The sequence below is a fragment of the Taurulus bubalis genome (genome assembly GCF_910589615.1).
Source record: "Taurulus bubalis genome assembly, chromosome: 13".
Taxonomy (NCBI): Eukaryota; Metazoa; Chordata; class Actinopteri; order Perciformes; family Cottidae; genus Taurulus; species Taurulus bubalis.
In genome coordinates, this window is record NC_136601.1 from 17,933,669 (window position 1) to 17,952,060 (window position 18,392).

The 18,392-nt window shown below is 40.9% G+C and overlaps 2 protein-coding genes across 5 annotated transcripts; one reads left to right on the plus strand and one right to left on the minus strand.

Annotated features, from left to right (window-relative positions):
* Positions 1-4,003: 4,003 nt before the first annotated feature.
* tnip1 (TNFAIP3 interacting protein 1) lies at positions 4,004-14,680 on the plus strand. Of its 4 annotated transcripts, none has more exons than XM_079228296.1 (18): positions 4,004-4,059; positions 5,173-5,355; positions 5,867-6,031; positions 6,162-6,247; positions 6,469-6,525; positions 7,251-7,460; positions 7,917-8,011; positions 8,472-8,664; positions 8,884-8,976; positions 9,105-9,170; positions 10,123-10,254; positions 10,353-10,481; positions 10,569-10,703; positions 11,232-11,357; positions 11,523-11,606; positions 12,101-12,313; positions 12,575-12,659; positions 13,013-14,680. In XM_079228296.1, exons 2-18 carry the CDS (start codon positions 5,208-5,210, stop codon positions 13,129-13,131), a joined length of 2,136 nt encoding a protein of 711 aa, XP_079084422.1. In that variant the 5' UTR covers positions 4,004-4,059; positions 5,173-5,207; the 3' UTR covers positions 13,132-14,680. The 4 variants fall into 4 exon arrangements, with proteins under 4 accessions (XP_079084422.1, XP_079084424.1, XP_079084423.1 ...); XM_079228298.1 differs by having other exon boundaries at positions 12,191-12,313; XM_079228297.1 differs by having other exon boundaries at positions 6,189-6,247.
* A 239-nt stretch (positions 14,681-14,919) lies between these two features.
* On the minus strand, positions 14,920-17,970 carry gpx3 (glutathione peroxidase 3). The gene is made up of 5 exons (XM_079229186.1): positions 17,877-17,970; positions 16,592-16,739; positions 16,360-16,477; positions 15,793-15,892; positions 14,920-15,332 (listed from the first exon to the last, which is right to left on the minus strand). Exons 1-5 carry the CDS (start codon positions 17,949-17,951, stop codon positions 15,114-15,116), a joined length of 660 nt encoding a protein of 219 aa, XP_079085312.1. The 5' UTR covers positions 17,952-17,970; the 3' UTR covers positions 14,920-15,113.
* Positions 17,971-18,392: the final 422 nt, after the last annotated feature.

An 18,392-nucleotide genomic window follows, 5' to 3' on the forward strand; every position in this document is an offset into this window, starting at 1 on the left:
ATCTATACCCCGACACGTTCAAATGAGCAAGGAGAGAATATGTTTACGCTCAACTGTCACTTAATTCTTCATTTTGTTTTGTATATTTGTTCATGCAGAAGAAAAGTACAAGACAGCTGTCTCTGTTCTTGTCAATGTCTCAGTTCATGCATATGTGTGAGCGCAGCTGTTGTCAGGCCATCTTTGAGTTAAAAGAGGAAAGGAGAAAAAAAGACGTACGTGGCGAGGAAATCCCCTGCAGTACGCCAAAATCCAAGGCAACAAATAGAGTCTGTAGCAGTCAGTCACACTCTGGTTTTAATTGCACACCCAACCTAAAATTGCTCCATTTGATGATAATTGTGAGAGATTAAGAGATAACTTCAGGAGCACATTGTTAAAATGGAGCTTATGTCAAAATATACACTTTTGAAATACCCTTTTGACAGCTGGGGGAAGTTTGCGCTGTGGTGCTGTTCAGAGCAGCTTGCATGAAATAGATTGACGTTTACATATTTCAAAGCGGTTGTCTCCTCAGAGAGAGTTATGGGTGAGGCTTCAGCCTTTGACTGTTTTATCTCCAGTCTCCATGAATATATGGGCACCATGATGTGACCATACAAACAAGCAACTTACTGAGCTGCATATATTGTACTGTATATACACGTTAGGGTGTTTTATCTGTACATTTTTCTTGAATGCCGCTCTCTTCATGTCGTTGGGTCATATTTTTGTGGTTGCCTCTATTCATTGAGTTGTGCTGAAATGCATTAATGTGCACAGCGTGGTGTTCATGCTGCAAGCTACTGTAAGATTAACTAAATGCATTCAGTCTTTTTCATGTGTAGTGTTACTCGGTTAAGGCAGGCCGCACAGTTGGACAAACACCAAGTTGTGTTCAGGCTCAGCGTACAGTATCAGGCCATTTTATGGGAATTCCCCAACTCTCACATTGATTGCTCCCCCTCACCCCCCTTGTTCACCAGTTTCCTTAAAAAGTGCCTCTCTCCGACACAAGCTGAATGTGTGGGTGAGTTTTTATTTATTTGTTTTAACAGTTGAGGTGTACAGTAACAGATCATATTATATTTATTATCAGTATGTTGTGGCATCATCTTGTCTTGTTTTGTTATTTTATTCAGGGCAAGTTGAATAACTTTCACGTTGTCCGTGAAACAAGGCGTTGTTGTTCTGTGCTACATTACATGAGAGGCAAACATAACAGAATGAAGAGAATATCTGCACTATTTACCAGACAAGAATGCTGTGAGCTCTATAATTGTATGTCATAGGAGATACTTGCTTGCTTAAGAAATTACTTTGCTGGTAGATATGATTATGCAATTGATGTCAAATCCATTTTATGAACTAAACCACACAATTTGTTTTACTCAAAATAAAAAGATATTCTTTAACATTATTATTATTTATACATAAGCTTGAGAGGAATTTACTAATCAACCTCTCACTCTGGTTTCTTGGTCGTAGTTTCGATTTTAAAAATAACTTGATATGAAGAGCCTGTTGGAGTTACCATTGAAGCCTCTCTGGTACCAGTGCACGTCGTCCACATTTTTTGCATAGCGATAGAGACTCTTCAGCTAAGATGGCCCTGGTCTAAGGCCTTGAGAGGACAGCCGCAGTCACTAGTCGGCTAACAAACGGACATTTTGTATTAAGCAGCACAGAGATAATGACTATCAGCTGCTGCTTTCTGCTGTTGGAGATGGGAAACTAGAGGGCAGGGTGGGGGGCCGGCTCTGTACTTATTACACTGTGGTTTTGTTTTTGTGCACCAGCCTGTTTATTATTTCATCAGACAGAGTAGGAACCTATTACCAAGGACGAGGTGTTTGGTGGCACGCTGTGTAAACTGTATGTTGTTTTTCCTTGTAGCCAGCTGACAGCTCTTGGGAACACAGTGTTGCATAATAACAGTGTTTTCTGGCCAATGGGACGCTGCTGGTCCACGTACCATATAGTTTAAAATCATATTGTCTGTAATTTTGTTAATGCATGAGGTTTTGATTGAAGCAAGTGACTCTGCAATTGAATCTAAAACAGTTTAAACTGCATTACAAGGTACTATTTCACGTATGCTATTATCAAAAACCAGTTCTAACATTAGCTTTTCCTCAGTGTTACTGGTGCATATTTTTTCTTCTTACAGGAAGCAATAATAGTTGCCACAAAAATAGAAACATTCTGATTTGCTTAGATTAAGTCATCATGAATCATGTCATCTATAGTGCAACACAATTTGGAAACTAGGTGTTTCCCATGTTAACACAACACGCTTCCCGATAAGAACTCCAAGGCTAATGCTCTGAAATCTAAAATTAAAATCATATGGAGGGTCTTTGTCTTAATTGTCTGTGTGGTCAAGCAGCGGCATGTTTTACTTGTGATTCATAGACTTTTTGGGAGTTAAATTAATAATTTTGACCCAATACAGAGGAGTAGAAACAAGCAATACTTAGTTTGGATTACCAAGCACCCCTTTATAAGTCAGTGTAAATGGTCACAAGATGAAATGCATCAGAAGTAGTTTGTGCTTTCAGTTAACTGAAGAATGATCTTTGTACCTCGCTCAGGAATAAATATGATCACAGTTTACCTGTTTGTTTATTCCCACAAGATGTCACTATTGCTCTAAATAATTAATATTTGGTGAATAACTTAAGTTCAAAGAACTGTGGCACAGTGATCATCAACAAACCCTGACTGACACAACGTTTAAAATATATATTGCATTTGACTTAAAGACCAGAAAAACATTACATTTAAACTATATCGTGGTATTATTTAAAAGCAACCACATTTAACATTACATTACATTACATTTCATTTAGCTGACGCTTTTATCCAAAGCGACTTACAATAAGTGCAATTCAACCATGAGTACAAACTCAGAACAACAAGAATCAAGAAAGTACAATTCCTTCAATAAAGTTAAACCACAAAGTGCAATCAGTAAATGCCATTTAAGTGCTACTAAAGTACTACTACAGCGCTACCTTCCTTATTCAAGGTGTAGTCGAAAAAGATGTGTTTTTAGTTTGCGACAGAAAATGTCGAGACTTTCTGTAACATATCACAGTAAAAAGGAATCCTTCATTAATCAATTAGTCAATTGACAGACAACTAGTCAACAACAACTATTTTGATAATGGACTTACTGTTTAACTATTTTTCTATTCCTCAAAAGTGAATACTTAGTGTATTGCTTTGTGTTGTGTGTTTAGGTATTTTATACTTTGTTTGTTGTACAAAGCAACTAGTTTAAATAGTCAAATTGAGCTATATGGGCATTTCTTTTCTTTTTTTGCTTTCTTTTTTTCTTTCTTTACAACTGAATAACTAATTAATAAAGACAAATATTCATCAGATTAATCAATAATGAAAATAATTGTGTGCTGTCCTAATCACAATATTGATAATATATATTTCACAGCAGCTTTCATACATGATAGTTCTTGTGAACCTATAGTGTAGACGTAAAAAGTTCAGTGTAACCTGATAGCCTTATTGCCCTGCTAGTTCAGAGGAAATGTGTGATGCAATAACAGAAACCCCCAACAGCCCCTTCTCTAAATTTATCAATGAAGAAAAAAGTGTTTCTATGAAAATGGTTGGGTTTGTCCCTGGACTATAAAGCGTAAGTTACAAGAGGTAAAAAAAAATAAGAAAAAAATAATAAGAAAATGTCATCACGATTAAAGAGAAACATCTGGCTGTTTTTGGTGATCTGTTTTATTCCGTACACCCGTGCCATTGCGTCATATGAGCCATTATTATAATATATTATTATTCATGAACATATTTAAAAGTCCACCTTGTGTCATTCTGGTAAAACTTCTACCAAACTCACATTTTGCTCCACTGTTTACATTACGGCCAGTGGCTCCTGCTGGTGTCCCGCTGACAGAGCGCCGTGTCCTGATTGGTCCGCCGGGCTGTCAATCAATCGTTGTTTACATCAAACGAGGTGGAAATTCCCGGGTTACAGCATAGACCAGTAGACCACTTCCGCAATAGATGTCTGGGCTAGGGAGACGAGAGGCCACTGCGAACTGAAAGGTATCCAGACAAAAGACACCTCTTTGTTCTTTTGTTTGTCGCTTAACTGCGCTTTCCAACAGACTTACTGCGTCAATAAAAGTATTTATAGTGTGTAAAAAAGACGAGCTAGCGGCTTCCTGTCCCGCACTGTCATCTAGTGTTAGCTAGCCGACAGCTAACGAGGATGTTGCTAGCAATTTGCATGACAACAGCGAAACTAATATTAGCCTTCTTCAGCCAATCAAGGTAGCTATCATTTGCTGGATTGTGCTGGATTTGACTCTCGACTATTAGGTAGATGTTTGTTTGCAGGATTCACCGAACATTTACCATTTTTTCTCTGTGCTTTTGTCTTTTTTTCCCTCTTGGATATGAGCGATGTAGTAGTCAACCATCACAAACGTTAGCACACTCTTGCCATATGTTTCACTATGTAGCACTATGGAGATAATGTTGCTGCTTTTTTCCTCTCAAAACTGTCGGATAATCAGTATTTTCTTTGCTCTGCTTCGCGGATAGTTATCACTTGTTCTGCTGTAAATTGTAAAGTGAGAAAAATGAGTTTCTAGCTGGTTAAGCTAGCTCAAAGTACAGACAATGTCTTATCTGAGTGGGTGGTCTCTATTTAATCTGCCATCAAGAAGTAACAGAAATACACATTTGTTTTATTTCTTAGTGTTTGTAGTATTGCGACAGTATAAGTTGTGGTTCAATAATATTGGTAGTGTAGGACAATGAAAACCAAGAAGTAAGTCAGTTATTTTCCCTCATACTCGTTTTTGCCAATATTTATGTTCAACTATTTACTTCCTCTGCTTAAACAGTTGGGTGTCGACATTTTTGGTTGGTTGCTCTCATGCTATAGCTACCATATTTTCCAATTGCCTATGAGCAGTACACCTTTTACCCTGGGATTCAGATGTGTCTGTTTGTCATTGTTAAAGTTGCTTCTCTCATTGCAATGGGTGAAGGGAAGACAAGTACTCAGTCCAGCAGTTTTTGTTTGCTGTAAAGCTCAGCTACCACAACATGTGTTTTAAATAGGTGTGGTTTTATCTTCTACTGAGTTGTATCTGGTACTTTATGTTTTGAATTATACTTTAAATAACAGTTTGTCTCTTCTTTTTACAGTTCAGAGAAGCATGTCTAGGAAGTGAGCGACGGCGATGGAAGGGAAAGGCCCGTACCGCATCTATGATCCAGGTGGGAGTGAGGTCAAGGCCAGGGAGGAGGCCGGAGGGGGAAGCAGCTATAGACAGCTACTGGAGGAGAATGGCATACTGAGGGCGCGGATGAAGGGACTTAAGAGCTTAGGTAGGTTCCCAAAGACAGCATGGTTACCTCAAAGCTGAGGACCGAGGTCTAATGTCAGCTGTTTAATGGAATAACACATCTGTCTGAACATTTGAGGATATCTATCTATCTATCTATCTATCTATCTCTCTATCTATCTATTATTTAATTCTAACTTAATGCAGCCACAAAGTCATCATATGATGTCTTTCATACATGACTGAATATCAAACTGAAGTCAAAATATATGAATGCCAAAAGGAGACTATTGTGCTGCAATTGAAGTGGAATGTAGTAAAGCTGGACGATCTTCATTGGTAGTTTGTTGAAAAGCTTGCATGCAATATGAATGGCTTGCTTGCTGCTTTTGTGACTCACCAAAGGAGTGCTACTCACACATAGTTTGTCACTGAACTTCTATCATATCTGATGACTGTTCATGCTGATGGATCTAGTCTTAGCAGTGTTTGAAAAGAAGTCAGATCACGTACACTGCTGCTGGACAGAGACAAGATCTTTCTGAAACTTGCAGGTGATTTGCTGGAAGAGTCTCAATCGGAGGCATCAAAGCTTCGTCAGCGAGTGGAGGAACTTGTGAGAGACAACGAGGCCCTCAAGTCCTCCAGCTTTGCCGCCAGTCTGTGTATGGGAGGGCCCATTCATGCTGAGACACAAAGTAGGCTTCATGGATTTGATGGTAATTGTTAATTTAACTTATTAACTAGATATAGTTTCACATTTGTCACATCACTCTGAACAGTGTTTTAATCAGAGGGCACACTGTTCTATTTAACTGAAACCTAACTTTGGTTTTGGTATTGCTTCAGGTAAACACTGTTTACACCCCACTGCAGAGCAGAAGGAGGAGCAAACAAGCTGTTTAGGGAAGACCCTTCAGCCTGAGAAGCCCAATGTAAGTAATTTGTACTGTGAGTGAGAGCTTTTGGTGCAGACAGAAACAACTTTGTGACGATTGTAAAAATGTAAATTACATTAGATGCAGATATTTTAAGGACAAAGACTTGGACATCTGGCAGCTCTCAACTGGAAGATGTTTATTTTATTCTGAAAAGTGTAATGCAATTACAGTCACTGCGTGTACTAATGTGCTACTTTCTTTTTGTTTTTTTACAGGAGGCCTCAGAGTTTGAGGTCGTAAATGTAGATGGGAAGACTTCAGACGCCTTGACTGTACGTACCAGACTTTTTGTGACACAAGTTATGATGAATTATTAACTGCCACAGGAGCTCAAAAGAATGAAAGAAAAAAAACTTAAATTTGATCAAGCTATCTAATGGGTTTAGAATATCACAATTCTCCAGATTCTCATTCCCAAAAATTATTATTTTGTGTAATATAAATAGGCCAACCTTTCCTCTTTTGTAGCCATTGCCTCAATATTAGGAACATATCTTTAGTGCGGTGACTAACCAACAAACTCAATACTGGTAGCTCCAGCCTGAGTCAGCCAGGGGAAAGTCCAGGATTATTACTGACTAGAATTACACCGCTGATTCATTCACACATTACATCCTCGAGGATGTGTTAATAGGACACTATGCCAGAATATTTCTGGCATGCATTTTAACAAAACTGATGTTTTTGGCTAACCTGTTATACAGTATAATACAACTCTATAGCTTGCTTTGTCACAGTTTAACGCCTGAAAACTATGTTTGGGAAAATTATTACCACATGCAACTATATTGTTTGAGGATTAAATTTAGATCCAACAGGGAAAAACTGGTTTGCCTTTTCAGCTAGATTTCCTGCTGCTTTTCATAAAACTGGTAGCACAATGACTTTTACAGTTGTTTGATCTTTCATTATTATGTTGGTTGAAATACATTGCACACTGAGTTAGCCTGAGAGGGAGAACTGACTGACTATTAACTGACCATCTGGATGTCTCCAGGCCGGGTCAGCGGCAGCAGTAATCCCTGTCCTGCCTCAGGAGACCATCGAGCTAACGAGCCAGCTGAAGAGACTAGAGAGCTCCTTCAGCATATTCGCAGAGGAGTCCAACCCAAACCAGCTGTTGGCTCACCTTGGTCGCATGGCTGTGGAGTTTCACCATCTTTCCTCGAAGGTCCAAAAAAATGAACAGAGGACTTCCCTCCTACAGGTATACGACAGGACGACTGCCTGATTCAATGACCGTGTAGTTCACTTTAATGACATGCCAGATTCATGCCAGATTCTCCAGTGGGAGAGCAGCACTACTTTAAACTTGTGAAACACATTACTGCTTAATTTTAATTTACAAAAGTAAAAAATGTAAGCAGTATTTGCAGTGACTTGGTCTCTATTTGTTGACATTTTCTTTATTATAATTTTGTTTCTAAACTTCAAAAATTGTTGTCAGTTTGTGGACTGAACATTTTAAATATAGCACCATGTCCCTGAAGAGTAACTTTGTGCTATATAGGTAGGACACATTTACAGTATTTAAAGTACCTTTTATTAATGTACCTATTAAAGGTAGCTGCTTCTGGCTCTGTGTAGCCATTCAGACGTTAAAAACAAATGTTGATAACATTATATAGACGGATGCTTGCTATTGTGATTTTTGGTTTTATAGACTCTCTGTGAGCAGCTCAGACAGGAGAACAATGAGCTTCGAAAGAAAATGGAAGAGGATCATCACATCAGGAATCATGACTTGGAACAGCTGAAGTAATGTTTTTCTTACTTGTTTACATTTCACTGGTCTTTGTGTTGCTTCTGCTGGAGCAGAAACTTTATTGTTAGTAAGGTCAAAGAGAACACATTGTGAGATCTACAGTATATTCCCGAAAAATAATTAAAACACTTTCACATCTCATTCCTTTTGATCTTTCTTACTTTTTACTGTGGGACAATTTAGTTTCTCATGAACTTTTGAATGTAGTGGGAATAAGCTCCCCGATATTGTCTGACAGATAAAACCCTGCACAGTTTTTACTTCGTCGTGGATGTTGATTTTTGACCCATACTTTCACTTTTGATGGGGGAATTATTCCACCGCTTTCTGTTGCCGTCATTGCACTCGGAGAGTATCGTAGGTTCTTCCCAAAGGACATCCTGAATCTTTGCGACAAACTCTGGGAAGGGACCTTGCTCACAGATTTTCATTTTCATTTTCTTGCCGATTCAGGCAGGAGAATCTAAAACTCAAGGATCTGGTCACGGGAGCAGCAGCAGCAGCAGCAGCAACAACAACAGCAGCAGCAGCAGCAGCAGCAGCAGCAGCGATATCTGACACCGAAGCTCCAGAGGCCAAAGAGGAGCCCGTGAAGGAGGAATCGGCTGCTGTGAGAGCCAAGATGGAGGCCACCACACCACAGAAGGTATCTTAAATTAAATAATAGAGAATTTGTTTCTCTTTTTTTAATTTATTTTTGAATATTAATACATGTCTACATGCCAAATATTTTTTATTTTAAATTAAAGGTTTTCTGAATCAACAAGTGGCTTCAAACGTCTGCACTTTTATATAAACTCTTACGATGTAGGGTCCGAATTAAGGAGAAATGTTGTGGATTAAGAAATGTTTTTGTGTGCCCCAGAGTGGAAAAGCTGCAGAGAAAACCCAGAGTAAACCTTGTGATGTAGAGGTGTATGAAAAGAAGATCAAGCTTTTGGAGAAGCAGAGAAAGGATGTAAGTCTTTTTTTTTTTTTTTTTTTGCGCTCTTACTTCTCATCCTCTTTTGCCATAGGGGAAAGTTTCTGTAATATGTTTCCTATATGTTCGGTGTCATTTGTTTCACTTTCTGGTGCTGCTTACAGGTACTGGAGGTGAACAAGCAGTGGGACATTCAGTGGAACTCCATGAAGTCACAGTTTGAACAGAAGGTACAGTAATGACTTTACAGCTGTTGTGATTGGTGTGGGAAGACATCGCTGTGTCCTCGTCTGATAAAGAGCTGAGGAAGGAGAATTAATACCTAATTCTCTCCGAATTCTCATGACAAACATTTTTGTCATTTCAAATCTCACAATAAAAAAGTAAAACGCATTTTTATTTTTTTAAATATTATTTAAAAGAGAACTCTACTCAACACATTTTGCTTTACGCCAGTGGAATAATAGATAATAACAACCTTTCCATGAACATTAACGTTGACATGATTTTGAAATGACAAGATGACAGGGATTTTGTAATTCGGAAATATCTTAAAGGAACAGGAGACTCTGACGTTTGTGTGCATCAGTTGGCAGTGAAGCAGCTGTGTGTGTTTTCTATATGCTTGTCCAGTGGAAAGGTGCAATCTTGCAATAGCTCGCTATCTGAGCATACTTACCACACGGTCTGTCACACCTCAGTCAGAATTCCCCTCACCTCTCTGGTACCCGCTGACTTCCTCTCGTGGTGCAGTTAGAGGGCAGCAGAGACACACATGTACACACTCTCGCACTCGTACTCACACACCTACGAGTGTGCTCGCCCACAATCATGAACAAACCTACATGCGCACTTTGTTCAGACTGCAACACCATGAGCCTTTGGTTTAGACCGCAGAACCCTAGATATATCCATTTGCGTCATTAGGTTTGTTCATATTTGATTCAAAAACAGAACTGCATGTGTTTGCAAATGTGTCCTTGTCGCTGTGGTTTAGTTTATAATTTCATGTCCTACATTTCTACGGACGTATCCTAACAGGTGCAACAAGGGATGTTTCTCTTTACCAAGGAGATGTAATCCCCGACTATTTTTTGTGGGTTTGAGAATTGTATCTCATAGCTTTAGTTTGTGGACTCGATGAATGCTGTCCTCAACTAAATGGTGTACGTTGTCCCTCAGATCACAGACCTCAGACAACGGCTGGCTGAGTCCCAGAAAACTGTGCTTGAGCTGGAGGCCGAGAGAGAGCAGAGGCAGCGCGACTACGACAAGAAGCTGCTGCTGGCTAAGTCCAAAATTGAAAATGTACAGGTGAGAACACAAGGACACGAAGCCCAGGTGAAAATGGTTTTAACATTTCAAAACCAGGGGATGCATTACACAAGGTGTTGTGGGTGTGTGTATTTCAGGGGGAGAAGGAGTGCCTCAACTCGGAAACCACCGAGCTGAAGCAGAAGGTTCGCTACCTGCAGGATCAGCTGCTGCCCCTCAGCAAACAGAGGGAGTACCAGGAGAAGGAGATCCAACGCCTCAACAGGGTGAGTGTACTTGGTCTCTCCTCTCGTTCTGCAGCTCTTCCACGGAGACTTTTCCTTGTGTGTAATACTTGTTTTGTCTTCCTTCAGGCTCTAGAGGAGGCCTTAAACCTGCACACCCCTTCATCCTCACAACAACCACCTGGTCAGGCTAACTTTGCCGATGCAGCCAATAACCTGAAGAAACAGGAACTGCTCACTCAAATTGCTGTACTAAAGGAACAGGTCAGACATGCAGCAAAACATACAGACACACATTCTAGAGGTGATCGAATAACAATACCAGTATGGGAAATAGCTCTGATACAACCTAAAAATCGTTGCACTCGTTTATCAGCTGATTTACGCCACACAAGACCAACCATAACAACGCGTGTCCCGTGCTACCGGACCTTTACTTTGTAAATGTGCAAACTAGTACGACGCACCTGAGGTTAAACACTCTCATGCACCTACATGTACCCTGATAATGCTGCATGGTGAACAAGTCATGCTAGGCTAAATAACGGAGCTAACCGCTGGTAACGAAGGTTAGTTTTTGGTAAGAAACTGGAATAAATAAAATAGTTTGAAGGACATTTTTCACTACAATATATATTCGTGAAAAGGAATTATGACGCACTGGTATCGGATAAGCAAGTTCAAGTGTCGATATCAGAAGGGGAAACATTTTCATCTCCAATATTCACACAGTTCTATTGCAATTTCACATGCATTTCCTCAGCTGCTTTTAATTGTTGTTTTGTACTTCAGGTGAAGATCTTTGAAGAAGACTTCAGAAAAGAAAGGAGTGACCGGGAGCGAATGAATGAGGAAAAGGAGGACTTGAGGCGGCAGGTTGAGAGACTTCAGGGTCAGATTACTAATTTGACCAATCAGGTAAACTGTGTGTTCTCTCCTGTGTATATGTGGCATGATGAGGAATGTTTTCAGCTTTTGTTTGTAATGTTTCTTGCATTTAATCACAATTATAACTGAACAGCTCTCAAATGTGGGATTTTTGTTTTTTTATTTAAAAAAAATCCTTTTGTTTTTGTGGTTCAGCTTCATCAGGCACAGAACGAGTGTCAGCGAGAACGTACGGAGAGATGTAAACTGGAGAGACTGCAGATGCAGCATCACAAACAGGTACTGGCTGCAGCTCAGGACTGAGCCTGGTAGTGTTGCAGACGAGATGACATTTTAAAATGAAATGGTGCCGTCAGCCTGGAGAGGTGATATGTTTTATTTGGCCATGCTCTCAAGTGCATTTACTTAAGGCCGAGGGCTTCACTGAAAGTGGCTCTACAAGCCTTTGGGACACATCAGGCAGTAGGATATGTCTTGTGGTAGACCTGGCTGACTAGCGCCCCCTTGTGACAGAATGCTGTCACATAGATTTTGACTATACGGAGTTCATACTGGCCAGATTAATACTCCAGGACAAGAGCCTCACTCCAGCTAGATTGTTAGTCAGTGCATTTGGGATCAGCAGGTGGAGCATTCACACTCCTCAGTGGGACTCAGCTGCAGTAGGGTGGAAGGTCAGCGGTGGCCCATGCCATGTCAGGGCCACTGCGCTCGCTGAGAGTAGCAGCCGGGCACTGATTGGGGATCACGTGTGTACTTGTGATCCCTCGTAGGGGCAGCAGCAGGAAAGGCGTACCTCAGACCCCACGTCAGGCTCAGTGAACGGCCCGCTGAGCCCTCCCTACTGTGGTCCCTTTGTGCAGGTGGGACCGCAGGGCCCCGAGGGCTGGCCCATACACTTCCCACCCCGGATGCCCAATGCAGCAGGCGCCGCCGCAGTCGCCGCAGCACCGCCCCCTGTACGAGACTTCCAGCCTGTCACCCCGGTAAGGGTCCTCTAAGGCCCCTCTGTCTCTGGAGTGACTCTGGTTCACTGAGGAATCGAGGCCCTTTTTCTTTCTCACCTCTGATCCCCCTATCTTTTGGGGGAAACAAGCAGTTGTAATTAGGTCTTAACTGTAGCTCAACCTAGCCACGCTTGCATTCAATAACCATTGTTGGGTACGGCAAAGACTTGAGGGCTGCTGGTTCTGATGAATGGGTCTATTTAGTGGTTTCAGCTAAGGGGTTGCTTTCTCTTTGGTCAGGGTTTTCCTTGGCAGTCATCATTCCCGCAGCCGAGAGGGGCCAGAGCAGTAGGAGAGAGCTCAAGACCACCACCAGAAAATGCAGGTAAGGTTCAGCCAGCCAAGTACACGCATGTTGCTAAAAGGATACAGCTGGTGTTACTCTGTATATTTCCTTATTGCCAAAAAAAATGTCATGAAATTACCAAAACCACCATTGTGTTTGATGCAGTAGTCCGTCTCCCAATACATTCTGTGGTTAACCAGATTATACTCGTTAGTATGATCAACACATTTTTGTTTTGGTCATTACATGATTTGTTGACTCAAGAAATACAGAATATTTCCATCCTTTACCGCTGATGCAAATCGACTCATTAGATCACACCACTGTGTTAATTTCAAATGAAAAGTGTGTGACTGTGAAATAACATTCTTGTTTCTTTTCTGTGTGTGTAGATCAGTCCGCAGCAGCAACAGCAGCAACAACAGCAGCAGCCGCAGCAGCTGCAGCAGCAGCCGCAGCAGCTGGATTTGGAAAAAGGGAGCGACAGAACATTGACCCTGGAAAGCACTAAAGCATCACCGTACCCACCAAATGGAGTCTGGGTAGTAGCATGAAATCAGTTTGTTTTTGAGTTGACAAGGTGTGATTTGATCTTTAATTTTCCTACTGAAGTGTAGATATCCTATTGTAATGTTGTTTATACTTGCGTTTTATAAGGCTATTTGTGAAACACTTCGCTCTTCTGAATATATACATTAAATATTATTTAGTTTGTTTTGTTTTTTTATCAGGAACTGAAGTCATTTATTAAATAGGTTGGAATAATTAACATTGTACTTTTTTTCCAGAAAATATACCTATGTGCTTGTATCTCTGCAAATCTGTAACAGCCTGACACTTGGCTTGTTACTTGTAGGGTTACAGGATGCCATTCCCCAATATTAATAAGGCAACATATACTCATTCCAACAATGAATGATTATATATGTACATTGAATCATAGAATTTACAATGTGAATGTTGATTGATTTATGAAGATTTCTTCAGTCCCATCGATGTTATAGAAATGTCCCATACGTGTAACTGTTCAAAAGTGGTTGTTGAAATACAAAAATTTTGGGAAATGAATTTTCATGGTATCATACCAAAAACATGATTGTGATTATTGATAATTTATTTATAACCTGCTGTTTTGATAGTTGCATTGACTAAGTGTAAATCATTGTCTTTAGTAATGCTGTTCTTTCTATGTTGTTAGTGTAATCCCAATATATTGTAGCTATTGACATTGTATGTTTGTATCAGACACAATACACAATGCACAGTACATACACAACCTTTTTTTCCCATGATGATGGACCTAATCTCATTAAACACAACACTTCTACTTGACCACAATTGATTTGACCACTCATTCCGATTCTCATACTCATCTTACTGCATCCTGTACTATTGCCCACAGTTCAGCCCCGACATACAGTATCTAGACGTTACACCACCAAAACCTTTAGGCAGCAGCGATAGCGACGTCATTCCTTTTAAACTTACGGAGTTGTAATCAGTGCAGCTAGTACTGAAACATTGAAATGTTGCTCAAACAGAAAGAGAAAGAGTTTCATCAGTAGGGGCCCCAGATCCTATTGTACAGTAATACTGCTGCTCGGAGGAGGAAAACCTGCCAGGAGGTCTGGCTTTGCTCTCGGTCCACTTCAACAGCGTGCTGACTGTCCTGTGAACTGTTGTGACGCAAAGAGCCCTGATAACAGACACAGCAGCAACACCTCAACAGAATGTGTGACACCTTTTTAAACAGGAAGATCCAACCTCAAATCAAGCCACTGTTTTCACTGAATACTCAAAATTAACATAGAAGGGCTTTACGATGTGTGCAAATTAATTGGAAGAAGCTCCATCTTATCAAACAAGTTAATTTACAGGGAACAAAGTCCTGATGGGTGGGAGCTAAAATGAAAAATTTGCCGAATTGCACTTTGAAAGGTATGCTGTAATTACTGGCAGTTGTATTTTCTTGGTTTGTAGCCTTTTCTTTTTTGCTGTAGGCAAAAGCACATGTGAGACTTTTTGTATTTGACTGGCTTAATAAATCTATTCTAAATGTCTTTTAGCATCTTACTTTGCTTATTCATGTCCAATTTTATTGCACGATAAAAATGTCGGGGGCCACAAATTTACGAAATCATGTTGCCTTTTCCATGACACCCTCATATTGGTTGTTTCGCGTAAAAAAAACAAGGAAATGGTCCTCACATTTGTGTTCTCCATGATTTATTACAAGTAATACACATTCAGTATGCAATGTTAACAAGTCCTGGGATGAGAAGATGACATGACACTGAGGGATTGCAGGTCAGCTCGAATGCACTGAAGAGCTGTCCCGAACCCCAGACTCCGAAGAGGCCCCACAGAGTTCCTGTTTTCAAGCCTCCTCTTCATTCAACATGCTATCTCCATGTATCAGAATCTGTTACCATTAGTCTAACTGTTTTACATTGCTCTACCTATCCTGTGATAGAGAACACAGGGATGAATCACCTAGCTTAATCTCTGCTGTGAGTACAGCTGGAGCAGGTGTCTTTGAATGTCAGCCAGGACCGTGGACACTCTGACACTTGGGTGCCACCTCATCACCGGCTTCCCGTCCGGACCCACCAGAAACTTTTCAAAGTTCCACTTGATGTCGTTCAGTTTCATGGGCGTCCAGAACATTCTGGCAGGGTCACCGAGGAGGTCTCCGACTGGAGGGCAGGAGTTCTGCGTGGCAGAAAGCACAGTGTCATAATGAGAGAGCAAAGTCTGAGCAACCTCCACCTGACAGCTGCATGTTCACAAGAAGAATATAATTCCTTTGTCATGATACAAAGTACAAGAACATTAAGTTATGCATTCACAAATATGTACTTGTTTTGACTTATTAAAATAATTAACCAACTGATAACTGTAATCAATGAGATTGAATACATACATTCCTCGGACTTCATCCATTATAGGAAACCTTGAGAATGTTTTCCAGTGGATCATAAATCAAGATGAAAGAGCTTTGCATTGCCGTATACAGATAATGAGTAATTTAAAGAGTTTGTGCACAGTCTGAAGTACAGCAGTAGTGATACACGTTGGCATATAGACTATAAACAGGTGACCTTTACAGTAAGTATAAATACGTACAGTATAAATGTACACTTTTAAATCTCATACACAGATCACAACGTACCTTAAGGAAAGTGAAAACCTCTTGCTCGCCTTTTCCATTCACATCACCTTTCTCAAACATCATGAAGTTTGGGACATATCCATTGCCTGGTCTAACATACCTGGAATCAAAAAGAGGACATCTTATCAGTGGAAGCCCCTCTGAGCACTTTGTGACCTTGCAGCTGCCCTAGATTCACGACGAGCCGAGGACAAAAACACAAGCCGATATGCAGACATACATTCTATGCGTGTTCGAGAGGCCTTGGACAGAAACGGATCTTATTGCCAGAGGATGTTTTCCTTCATTAATGAAGCTTTGCTGATTGACAGAGGATTTAAGAATATTGCAAATTCCTCTCTACATCAGCTTTGAAGGCTCTTATGTTACAGAACATTACAATGTATACAGTCTTGTGAGAAGCTTGCTAATCCAAATGAGGTGATTTTCATGTTTCCACATCTTCTATAAGCTGAAGATCATACTTATATTAAACTGAAATTAAACCTCCTTGTTTAATCGGTTGGGTTCATAGCGTTTTCAGGCTGACCTGATATTGATTTGCATTTAACGAGAAGCATTGCTCACTTTATGCCTGGCAGAATTTCATGTCCTTGCCCTGGTTCCTGTTTCCCAAATTGGTTGCAGGGATAGCCCAGAATGGTTAGGCCGAGTGGTTTCATCTGATCGTGTAGTGCATTCAGTTCTGAGAAAGGAAAAGCAAAATGCATTCAGATAGAGAAGCTTTTACTCATTTTATTTTATTTTTTTAATAAATACTGCAACACCAAATACTGCTGCCTGTTGAGCCATTTCTTACCCACATACTGGAAGGCGAACCCTCAGTAAGTGGCCACGTTGATGAAGAGGACACTCTTGCCCTTGTAGTCACTGAGGTTTACAATGTGACTCCCGTTGAGAGTCTTTGACTGGTATTTGTAAATAGTGCCATCTGTGGATTCACACCGCTGGGGATTAGAACGACAGGTCAAAGCAGGTTATGTTTGATGTAACTGGCCAAATGCCACACACAATCAGCATTTCTTTGACATAGCATTTTTTGCTAATAATAGATGATTTTGGTTGGATATAATATATACATTACAAAGCATATGTCTATATGGACTTATGCAGGATGTAGTATGGCCGTTATTTCCTTTTCACCCATTTTCTAGCCAGTGGTAGACCTCGACATGGATTTGACCTCTCACGTTCAACAAATATTTGATTATGGGTGGTGTGTTTTGTAACATGTTAGTCACCCACTATACTTTATCGATTAGTTTAATGAGTCATTTTCTCTGAACACATTTAGAACAACAACATGTTAGTTGCAGCCCTTCATGAGTCCCAAATATATATATCCTATTTTGAATGCACTGAGAAGTGTGGAAAAAGCCTTGAACATTAACCAACCATGTCTACCTCTGTCTGACCCAACCAGCTGTTTCCAATGCAAAAAAACAGGCGCTTGTTTAGCCAACAGTTCCCAACGCCTTAACAAAATAAGGCATATGAAACAACTGTAGCACTCCCACCTTTCTCACACCTCGTAGATTACAGCTGTTTTGTTGACGAGACTACTGCCAACTGGCCAACTGAAAACACAAACCCAGTGTCAACAGAGCAGCAGGACATTGCTCTCATAGAAACAGAGGCATTTGGGTAATTGGTTTAATAAACACTCATAGATCTCAATTTATTCTTACCCACTGCGGAATAATGCCTTTATATTTAGTGTTGTTACATTATTGCGCACCGCCTGTTTTCACAAAATTCCACTTGTGACAACGTACATACAGGGCACATCTACTCACCTTTTAGTTTACATCATACATCTACAAATCAGTTATCTCGCTATACAGTTTAATTAAGATTGCCACAGCACAGGTGTGAACATATACAGTGATGTCCTCTGGTATTAGGCTGTCGGTGTCACGTCTGTCTGTTTATCTATCTATCTGGATGCACATTATGGATATGGATGTGTGTGTGTGTGTGTGTGTGTGTGTGTGTGTGTGTGTGTGTGTGTGTGTGTGTGTGTGTGTGTGTGTGTGTGTGTGTGTGTGTGTGTGTGTGTGTGTGTGCATCAACAGGTGGCCTACCTGTGTGAGTGGGGTTTCGGCAGCGCCGGGCCGCAGCAGACCGAGCAGCAGCAGTGATACGAAGGACCGCATCATGTCGTCCTTCCCCGACACCGTGACGACTCGCTGTGTGTGTCTGGCCGCTTCTCCCTCAGGGGTATTTGACTCCTCTGGCCGGGGGCGGAGGGCCGCATAGCTGTCTGAGATGACGCCCTCTGCTGACGTAACGACGTAACACACGGCGATCGGCCTTTGAAATAATGAAGGCCTAATATGAGATAAGATAAGATAATCAGTTATTAGTGCCGCAGTGGGCGAATTGACAGGATTACAGCAGCAGAGGGTCAAGTGAAAACAAGAGGCGTAGTAAAAGAAACAAGATCAAAACAAGTTATATAAGTAAGCCAGTGGCGGGTCGTGCGTTTTCGAGCTAGGCCTTCAGTGTCATATCGTCCACATCAGGGGCGGTCTGGGGGAAAAGGGTGCACACGGGGCCTGGGGACCGACCCGCGGAGCCACTTCACCACTTTGAGAGAG